Source organism: Trichechus manatus, unplaced genomic scaffold (genome assembly GCF_000243295.1).
Source record: "Trichechus manatus latirostris isolate Lorelei unplaced genomic scaffold, TriManLat1.0 scaffold00074, whole genome shotgun sequence".
NCBI lineage: Eukaryota > Metazoa > Chordata > Mammalia > Sirenia > Trichechidae > Trichechus > Trichechus manatus.
In genome coordinates this window covers 8,459,834-8,471,196 of record NW_004444010.1, presented here as the reverse complement: position 1 = coordinate 8,471,196, position 11,363 = coordinate 8,459,834, and the positions used below count along the sequence as shown (strand labels likewise).

General features: G+C 42.2%; 1 protein-coding gene across 1 annotated transcript in view; it reads right to left on the bottom strand.

The window, feature by feature from the left end:
* Positions 1 to 634: 634 nt before the first annotated feature.
* IL31RA (interleukin 31 receptor A) overlaps positions 635 to 11,363 on the bottom strand; it is a 66,918-nt gene continuing 56,189 nt past the window's right edge. The window contains exon 14 of the mRNA XM_004380476.3: positions 635 to 1,072. Coding sequence (XP_004380533.1) covers positions 635 to 1,072 — 438 coding nt within the window. The remainder of the gene's footprint in view (positions 1,073 to 11,363) is intronic.

Genomic DNA, 11,363 nt, shown 5'->3' with positions numbered 1-11,363 from the left:
GATTGGTATTTGACTAGACAGCAACTAACAACAACTCATGAATGAGGCACCTCAGTCACACCATCCGGAAGGCCCCCTCCACGTCCTCAGCTTCTACACTGAGAGTGAGATTTCAGGGCTGCCTCAGAGGGGAAACCCAGAACCCAGGGGAGGCCAAGGTGAAGGCAGAGATTGTCCCCTCCCACCAGACCAGCCAAGGGCCAAGTAAACAACTGTCCTCTGGCAACAGGAAAAGTCAAACTTCTTTCCTTGAACTCTGAGGAACAGCCCCAGCAAAGGCTGTGACCATGATGCAATTCCTAGGGAAAGCCAGATATATCCACCTCAAAGGTCCACTGGGCACAGAACCTGGGCCTGTCCTTTGACACTTATCTATCTGGGGGCCTCAATGAGAGCTTGTTATCTGAACAAACGAAAATAAACTGGTTTCCTCTACAAAGCCCTTTTTCTTCTAGGACAAAGTTATCCATCTGTGCCAACCAAGCTCAACTGGCAGCTCAGGGGCATGAGAGACTTTCTTTAACAGGCAGAATGAGGAGGGAGCCAAGGAAGGGCTTCTTGTCAAGTCTTGATATCATCTCTCATCAAGAGTCATCCACACTGAGATGGAGAGGGACTCAAGTCACAGAAGCATTCAGACTTCTCTCTTGGTTTGGTCTGGAAGTTTTTCAGACGTAAGAAATTCTCTCATTGTCACTGAATTTTTCAAGTATGGATTTGGTGCTCCTTCATCACAGAAATGGTGACCAGAGAAGAGAAGTTGCTCTTTGTCTTCTGAGCAGGTCCCTTTTGGCATTCCCACACACAGGGATTGGGGTTTTATGGGTAGAATCTTGGCTGAAACCAGGGGCTCCTGGAAGCTCTTTACCGGGGGACAAGAAGGCATGTAGGGGGAGGTCACATAGTCATTCTTTTCCCCTCCAACAATGTTTTTCTGATACTTCAGAGGTTCTTCTGTGGAAACTTCTTCCAGAAAATTCCCAAAGTTCACCACCATCTTGTCAGTTAGGTCACTAGGGGCATAATGTGGTTTTAGAATCCTGTTACCTTCTGTGTTCAGATTTAGCTTATTCTGGAAAAAGAAAAAGGGACACCCCAAATGGTCACTTAGGGGCTACATATAACATAACCAAAAGGTCATTAGACTATGGACACCAAATGCCCCCACCTCCTGAATAGCCCCACCACTACCACCACATTCCTTCCAGATTCTACAAGTGGTGGGCCAGTCACCTCCACATTCCTTTCCTTAAGAGTTTGACAAGAGTGGCCCATTTTCTGAGAAATAGTACACTGTTTTAAAACAATTTTTTCTTCTAGAGAACTTAAGGCTATTTCCACACAATCATATGTTCACAAAATCCCAGTTAAGTTGGGAGCATCAAAATGAGAACTCTTAGAGATAGAAAAAACACAACCATAGAGACAAATGACTTCCCAACATTTTCCAGAAAATCAAAGGCGGCCTTATGGCATGGGGCAATGTCTTTGTTATCTCTGTATCCTCAGGTCTTAGCCCAGTACCTGGCATACAGTGGGTGATTAATAAGTGCTTACTGTAGAGGGAGACCTACAGGTTATTCAAAACTGCATTTTAGCCATCAGACGACACTGCCTATGAATTCATTTACTCTCTTAATAACTTCTAAAAAGTGGAGAAGTAAGTAGGAAAATATGAGATAGATAAAGGAGAGGAGAAAACAGAAATAAAGTCCACTGTAACATAAATGTCCACATTAAAAAACATCTCTGAGACGAAAAGGGGCTAATATTAAAAATTCCTTTATCAGAGGGTAGTCCAAGATGGCAGCATAGTCAGACATCTCATAACATCCCTCTTGCAACAAAGACCTGAGAAAACAAATGAATCAGATACATATGACAACTTTGGAACCCTGAACAGCAAAGGCAAGGCTGAAGAATCAGACTGAGTGCCCAGTGGAAGGAAAGACTGTACAAAAACAGAATTACAGATCGCCAGCACCCTGCCAGCCGAACTTGCACAGCGCGCCATACAGAGACAAAGCAAACAGTGTTCCCAGCTGAAGACACCATCACCTGGTGCAGCCAAGCAGGAGTGACTCTGCACCCATGTCAAGGGTCAGGAAGAAGTTCTCCCCACCCTGTGAAAGTTAAGTGCACTCACCTCACCCACTGTGCCCACTCTAGCCCTCTATGCTGGGGGCCCACGGAACTATGCTGTTTCTCCCACCTCCTTCACCTGTCCCCCTCTGAAAGCAATCATGGTCTGTTGGCACCCACCACTGCCCCACCCCCGGAGCTGGGGGCACACGGTCCAGAGGTGCCCACCTCTTCACTCAGCCACTCGTGCCAAAGACGGCACTCGCTTCTCCTTCCATCCACTGGCACCAGGGGCCCGAGGAATGGTGGCTTCCACTTTTCCACCTACCCATATGTGCTGGGGGTCTATGGACCAGAAGTATCCCCTCTTTTGCCGACCCAACCACACTGGGTGCCTGCGATTTGGTGGCACCTGCTTCTCCACTCAGCCACCCAAGCTGGGAACCCATGGATGGGCGGTACCTCCACTTCTGCCCACCAACTCACACCAGGAACCCGTGGTCCAGCAACACCACCTGTCCTGCCCAGTCACCCACACCAGGGGCCTGCAGACCAGTGGCACCCACTGTTAAGCCCAGCCACCTGAGCCAGGGCTTGAGAATCATAGTGTCCTCTTCTCCACCTGGTCACCAGCACCATGGACCTGGGGACTGGTGGCACCCCCTCTTCCACCCAGCAAACTGCACCCGGGGGCTCGAGGACCAGACATGACAGCTCCTATGCCCAGCTGCCCCCACCAGGGGGCCACAGACCAGCGGAACCTGCTGCTCCACCCTGTCACTGGTGCCAGGAACCTGCAAAGCAGTAGTACCTACTCCTAATGCCCAGCCACCCACACCAGGGGCCCATGGACCACTGGCACATCCTACTCCCTCCAGTCACATGCATCAGGAGCCCAAGGACTGTGGCACACCCTCCCTCATGTCACACTCTAGCAGACAAGAGCATGCACTCAAATCAGGTATCCATGGACTGGTGGCATCCCCCTTGCCTCACCCCCGCCCCTGACCCCCTGCAACTGGAAGCTTGTGCCTACTCTAACCACCCCCCTGTAGCCCTGCCTGCCTGGGATCATCAGTAAGAGTTTCCATTCTACCCACCTGGTGACTGACAACCTGGGGACCCTCACCTCGACCACCCAGTAACTGGCAGTGCACACACACGATACCCAACATAGGGAACAATGAGAACATTCCCTGCACCTATGCAAAGATGACTGGCTGGACAGACAAATTACCTCACTAGCAATGCCATCTACATCCTCAGTTGCCCTGTAAGACCAACAGACAGAGAATCACGGTCACATGCCCAGCCACTGTCCCACCCACCTGGAGACAGGTGGTGAGAGCTCCAGTGAGGCCAGACTAGCGACCAGAGTAGCATGCACGCTCTGCAGACTCAGATATGTCAAAACAAAACAAAAAATCAGGACACAGCAAACAAACATACAATAAATAAATAAATATAACACCTTAATGCCTCAGACATAACAGACAGTAACAAATCACACAAAGAAGCAGGACAAGATGGCTCCAGCAACTGACCAAAATAAAGAACCAGAAAATCTTCCAGAGGAAGAAACGGTAATGGAACTACCTTATAAGGAATTCAAAAGACTAATATTATAGGGTTGTGCAAGAGTTCAAGAAACAGATGAAGGAAAACAGACAAAACAAAGGAAAACACAGACAAAATAAAGGAAAACACAAAGCAATAGAAGAATTCAGGAAAACAATATAAGAATAAAATGACAAATTAAATAGATGATTAGAAACTACACAAAAACAGCACCTAGAAATACAAAAGATTAACAAAGAAAAATTTCAGAAATAGACAACTCAATAGAAGACACAGGCGCAGAACTGAATCAATGGAAGACAGAATCTGCAAGATAGAGGACAAATCCCTTGACAACAATTTCTTTGAGGAAAAATCAGAAAAAAGAACGAAGAAAGCCCAAGAATTATCTGAGAGACTATTAAGAGGAAAAATTTGCACATGATCGGAGTTTCAGAACAGGGAGAGGCAATGGAAACTACAAAGAAAATCAATGAAGATTTGCTGGCAGAAAACTTCCCTAATATCATGAAAGATGAAAAGATATCCATCCCAAAAGCTCAACAAACTCTGTACAGGATAGACCGCAAAAGAAAGTCAACAAGATATATAATCAAACTTGCCAAAACCAAAGACAAAGATTCCTGAGAGCAGCTCAAGAAAAATGAGAAGTCACCTACAAAGGGGAACCAATAAGACTAAGCTCTGATTACTTCTCAGAAACCATGCAGACAAGAAGGCAATGCAATGACATATATAAAACCTTGAAAGAAAAAAAATGCCAGTCAAGAATTACATATCCAGCAAAATTGTCTCTCAAATATGATGGCAAAATTAAAACATTTCCAGATAACCAGAAATTAAGGGAATTTGTAAAAAATCAGACCAGCCTTAAAGAAATATTAAAGGGAGTCCTTCAGACAGAGAACCAACAGCATCAGACAACAACCTGAGATTAGGACATAGGATAGCATCAGCCAGACACGAAACTCAGATAAAGAATTCCCAAAAAAAAAAAAAAAAAAATACCAAAGACTAAAAACAGAACCAGAGATGGCAATCAATAAATGATGACGACACCTAAATAGAAACGTGGAATAAATGGTGTAGTTACACAACTTTGATATGGAGAGGAAGTCAAGGCAATACGAAGAAATAAAAGATTAAACTTATGAAGATAAAGGTAAATGTCAAGGTAACCACAAAGAAAGTTAACAAAACTGTTGTTGTTGCTGTTAGGTGCCATCGAATCGGTTCTAACTCACAGCGACCCTATGCACAACAGAATGAAACACTGCGCAGTTCTGTGCCACCCTCATAATCGTTGTTATGCTTGAGCCCATTGTTGCAGCCACTGTGTCAATCTGTCTCATTGAGGATCTTCCTCTTTTTTGCTGACCCTCTACTTTACCAAGCATGATGTCCTTCTCCAGGGACTGATTATTTCTGATAACATGTCCAAAGTATGTGAGATGAAGTCTTGCCATCCTTGCTTCTAAGGAGCATTCTGGTTGTATTTCTTCTAAGACAGATTTGTTCATTCTTTTGGCAGTCCATGGTATACTCAATATTTTTCACCAACACCAAAATTCAAAGGCATCAACCCTTCTTTGGTCTTCCTTATTCATCGTCCAGCTTTCCCATGCATATGAGGCAACTGAAAACACCATGGCTTGGGTCAGGTTCACCTTAGTCCTCAAAGTGACACCTTTGCTTTTCAACACTTTAAAGAGGTATTTTGCAGCAGATTTGCCCAATACAATGAGTCGTTTGATTTCTTAACTGCTGCTTCCATGGGTGTTGATTGTGGATCCAAGTAAAATGAAATCCTTGACAATGTCAATCTTTTCTCCATTTATCATTATGTTGCTTATTGGTCCAGTTGTGAGGATTTTTGTTTTATTTATGGTGAGGTGCAATCCATACTGAAGGCTGTGGTCTTTAATCTTCAGCAGTAAGTGCTTCAATCCTCTTCACTTTCAGCAAGCAAGGTATTCCGTCAATTCCTGAAGCCTGTTTTTCTCCAATGCCTTCAGTGCAACTTGGACTTCTTCCCTCAGTACCATCGGTTCTTGATCATGTGCTACCTCCTGAAATGGTTGAGTGTCAACCAATTCTTTTTGGTGTAGTGACTTCGTATTCCTTCCATCTTCTTTTGATGCTTCCTGCGTCGTTTAATATTTTCCCTATAAAATCCTTCAATATCGCAACTCGAGGCTCGAATTTTTTCTTCATTTCTTTCAGCTTGAGAAATGCTAAGCATGTTCTTACCTTTTGGTTTTCTAACTCCAGGTCTTTGCACATGTCATTATAATACTTTACTTTGCCTTCTGAAGTCACTCTTTGAAATCTTCTGTTCAGCTTTTACTTCATCATTTCTTCCCTTTGCTTTAGCTACTTGATGTTCAAGAGCAAGTTTCAGAGTCTCTTCTGACATCCATTTTGGTCTTTTCTTTCTTTCATGTCTTTTTAATGACTTTTTGCTTTCTTTATGTATGATGTCCTTGATGTCATTCCACAATTCGTCTGGTTTTCAGTCATTAATGTTCAATGTGTCAAATCTATTTTTGACATGGTCTCTAAATTCAGTTGGGATATACTCAGGGTCGTACTTTGGCTCTCATGGACTTGTTCTAATTTTCTTCAGTTTCAACTTGAACTTACATATGAGCAATTGATGGTCTGTTCCACAATCAGCCCCTGGCCTTGTTCTGACTGAGGATATTGAGCTTTTCCATGTCCCTTTCCACAGATGTAGTTGATTTGATTCTTGTGTATTCCATCTGGCAAGGTCGATGTGTATAGTCGCCATTTATGTGGGTGAGAAAAGGTATTTGCAATGAAGAAGCTGTTGGTTTTGCAAAATTCTATCATGCGATCTCCAGCATCATTTCTACCACCAAGGCTGTATTTTCCAACTACTGATTCTTCTTTGTTTCCAACTTTTGCATTCTAGTCACCAGTAATTATCAATGCAACCTGACTGCATGTTTGATCAATTTCAGACTGCAGAAGTTGGTAAAAATCTTCAATTTCTTCATCATTTGCCTTAGTGGTTGGTTTGTAAATTTGAATAACAGTCGTATTAACTGGTCTTCCTTGTAGGCGTATGGATATCATCCTATTACTGACAGTGTTGTACTTCTGGATAGATCTTGAAATGTTCTTTTTGACGATGAATGCAACACCATTCCTCTTCAAGATGTCATTCCCAGCACAGCAGACCATATGATTGACTGATTTGAAATGGCCAGTACCAGTCCATTTCAGCTCACTAATGCCTAGGATATTGATGTTTATGTGTTCCATTTCATTTTTGATGATTTCCAATTTTCCTAGATTCATACTTTGTACATTCCACCTTCCAATTATTAATGGATGTTTGCAGTTGTTTCTTCTCATTTTGAGTCGTGCCACATCAGGAAATGAAGGTCCCAAAAGCTTGACTCCATCCATGTCATTAAGGTTGACTCTACTTTGAGGAGGCAGCTCTTTTCCAGTTGTATTTTAAGAGCTTTCCAACCTGAGGGGCTCATCTTCTGGCACTATACCAGACAATATTACGCTGCTATTCATATGTTTTTTCACTGGCTAATTCTTTTCAGAAGTAGACCACTGGGTCCTTCTTCCTAGTCTGTCTTAGCCTAGAAGCTCAGCTGAAACCTGTCCACCATGGGTGACCCTGCTGGTATTTGAATATCAGTGGCATAGCTTCCAGCATCACAGCAACATGCAAGCCCCCACAGTACATCAAACTGTCAACCAACAGCAAACCTACTCATCAAAATAAAAAAGAAGAAAAACTTAAAGACTCAGCAAATACAAAATCAACAGCAATGAAAGAAATGAAAAGAAAATTCACAAACAAAAAGAACTCAGCACAGAAAATTAAGTGGAACAAAGAAACTGTCAATACCACAAAAAAAAAAGGCACAACAAAATGACTGCAGTAAACTCATACCTATCAATAATCACACTGAATGTAAATCGCTTAAATGCACCAGTAAAGACATAGAGAGTGGCAGAACGGATTTAAAAAAAAAGACCCATCAATACGCTATCCGCAAGAGACATACCTTAGACACAAAGACATAAATAAATTAAAACCCAAAGGATGCAAAAAAATATATATCAAGCAAATAATAACAAAAAAGAGGAAGAGTGGCAGTATTAATCTCAGACAAAACAAACTTTAAGACAGTGCAAGACTGGAGGAAGACTCTTTAATAACCTGCGTTATGCAGATGACACAACTTTGCTTGCAGAAAGTGAAGAGGACTTGAAGTACTTACTGATGAATATTAGAGACTACAGCCTTCTGTATGGTTTACATCTCAACATAAAGGAAACAAAAATCCTCACAACTGGACCAATAAGCAACATCATGATAAATGGAGAAAAGACTGAAGTTGTCAAGGATTTCATTTTACATGGATCCACAATCAACACCCATGGAAGCAGCAGCGAAGAAATCAAACGACGCATTGCATTGGGCAAATCTGCTACAAAAGACCTCTTTAAAGTGTTAAAAAACAAAGATGTCACTTTGAGGACTAAGGTGAACCTGACCCAAGCCATGGTGTTTTCAATCACCTCATATGCATGGGAAAGCTGGACAATTAATAAGGAAGACCAAAGAAGAATTGACACCTTTGAATTATGGTGTTGGTGAAGAATACTGAATATAGCATGTACTGCCAGAAAAATGAACAAATCTGTCTTGGAAGAAGTACAACCAGAATGCTCATTAGAAGCAAAGATGGCAAGATTATGTCTCACATACTTTGGACATGTTATCAGGATGGATCAGTCCCTGGAGAAGGACATTAAGCTTGGTAAAGTAGGGGGTCAGCAAAAAAGAGGAGACCCGCAATGAGATAGACTGACACAGTGGCTGCAACAATGGGCTCAAGCATAACAACTATCATGAGGATGGTGCAGGACAGGGCAGTGTTTTGTTCTGTTGTACATAGGGTCACTATGAGTCGGAACTGAGTCCACAGCACCTTACAAACAACAAACCACATTGTAAACAGATATGCTGCCATCCAGGCTTTGTTGTTCCATTTATAGAGCACAGCCAGAGTAGATTTAGCATAATTCTTAAGGGCCCTAGGATTTTTAGAATGGTAGAGGAACATTGGCTTCAACTTAAGTTCACCAGCTGTGTTAGCCCCTAACTAGAGAGTTAGCCTGTCCTTTGAAGCTCTGAAGCCGGGCACCGACTTCTCCTCTCTAGCTATGAAAGTCCTAGATGGCATCTTCGTCCAATATAAGGCCATTTTGTCTACATTGAAAATTTGTTGTTTAGTGTAGCCAACCAATTCATCAATTATCTTAGCTAGATCTTCTGGATAACTTGCTACAGCTTCTACAACAACACTTGAAGCTTCACCTTGCATTTTTATGTTAATGGCAATGGCTTCTTTCCTTAAACCTCATGAACCAACCTCTGTTAGCTTCAGACTTTTCTTCTGCAGCTTCTTTACCTCTTTCAGCCTTCACAGAATTGAAGAGTGTTAGGGCCTTGCTCTGGATTAGGCTTTGGGTTAAGGGAATGTTGTGGCTGGTTTGATTTTCTATCCAGACCACTAAAATTTTCTCCATATCACCAAGAGGGCTGTTTTCTTTTTTATCATTTGTATGTTCATAGTACTAGCACTTTTAATTTCCTTCAAGAACTTTTCTTTTGCATTCACAACTTGGATAAGTAGTGCAAGAGGCCTAGCTTTCTGCCTATCTCAGTTTTCAACATGCCTTTCTCACTAAGCTTAATCATTTCTAGCTTTTGATTTAAAGTGAGAGATGTGTGATTCTTCCATTCACTTGAACTCTTAGAGGTCATTGTAGGGACATGTTAATTGGCCTAATTTCAATATTGTCGTGTCTCAGGGAACAGAGAGGCCCAAAGAAAGGGGGAGAGATGAGGAAAGGGCTGGTCTGTGGAGCAGTCAGCACACACACAACATTTATCACTTAAGTTTGCCGATTTATATCAGTGTGGTTCACGGTGCCCCAAAACAATTACAATAGTAACATCAAGCATCTCTGATCACAGATTACCATAAGAGATATAATAATAATGAAAAAGTTTGAAATATTGCGACAATTACCAAAATGTGACACAGAGACATGAAGTGTGCAAATGCTGTTGGAAAAATGGTGCCAATAGACTTGCTCCACACAAACCTTCAATTTGTAAAAAAATGCAATATCTGCAAAGCACAATAAAGCAAAGGGCAATAAAACTTTATGTGCCTGTACATAACTGTAGGCGCTGCATGTATATTAATATAGACAATAGAGCATACAAGGGGCACAGTGATGGAAGCTTCTTAGTTATGTCTACGAAGTTCCTAGCCTTGAAGGCAAAGGACCATAGACTCAAGGGACAGCTACATCAATTGGCACAACATAGTTTATAAAGACAATGTTCTGCCACTACTTTGGTGAGTAGTGTCTGGGGTCTTAAAACCTTGCGAGCAGCCATCTAAGATACAGCTATTGTCTCTTCCGGTACATAGCAAAGGAGAGTGAAAACCAAAGACTCAAGGGAGCCACAGCCTACATGACCCCAAGACCAGAAGAGCGAGATGGTGCCGAGCTACCAATACTGACCACTTTGACTGGGTTCACTACAGAGGGTCCTAGACAGAGCAGGAAAAAAATATAGAACAAAAAATTAAATTCACAAAAATGACTAGACTTACTGGTCTTACAGAGACTGGAGGAACCCCTGAGACCATGGTCCTAAGACATCCTTTTGACCTGGAACTAAAGCCATTCCCAGAGACCACCCTTCAGCCACACAATAGACAGGCCCATAAAATAAACAATAACACCCAAGAGGAATTTTCTTCTTAGAACAATCAATCATACGAGATCAAAAGGGCAACATTTTCCCAAAAACAAAGATGAGAAGGCAGGGAAAGGTAGAAAATCTGGATGCAAGGCAACAGGGAACCAGGGCAGAAATGGGGAGAATCCTGACACTTTCTGGGCAATGCAACCAATGTCATGGAACACTTTATGTGCAAATGATCATATGGGAAACTAATTTGCTCTGTAAACTTTATTCTAAAGCACAGTTTAAAAAATTTTTTTCAATTCCTTTATAAAGGAAAAAATGGGAACAGTCTTTTAATAATAAGTATCTAAAAGTATATTTGATTGGGCTTATTAAACACTACCTAAGCAAGAAATCCAATCTAAAATTGGAACAGTATTCAATTTAAAAAAATTTTGAAAAACGAAGGTTTATGCTTCAGTACAATTTACCAGAAAACCCCATTGCCAGTTAAGCAAAGTTTGACTATCACCTCCCCAATCTGAGACACACAATCTGAGGTAGCCTGCCTCAGCCTGTGATCAACTACGCACATCAGTGTCCCCTCAGGCTCTAGATGGCCTAGAGATTAAATTGCTCTTGGTAGCTTTTTTTTTCCCATACAAAAATTTAAACATACACTGTTAGGTGACCCTAATTGCTCTCCCCATACTGTGACGACACACTCCTCCTTTCCACCTGATTCCCCACGTCCATTCAACCAGCTCCTAACCCTCTCTGCCTTCCCATCTCACCTCCGGACAGAAGCTGCCCGTTTGGTCTCTTGTATCTACTTGAGCTAAGAGGCACACTCCTCACAAGTATCACTTTATGTTCCACAGTCCAGTCTAATTCCTGTCTGAAGAGTTGGCCTTGGAAATTGTTTTAGTTCTGGGCT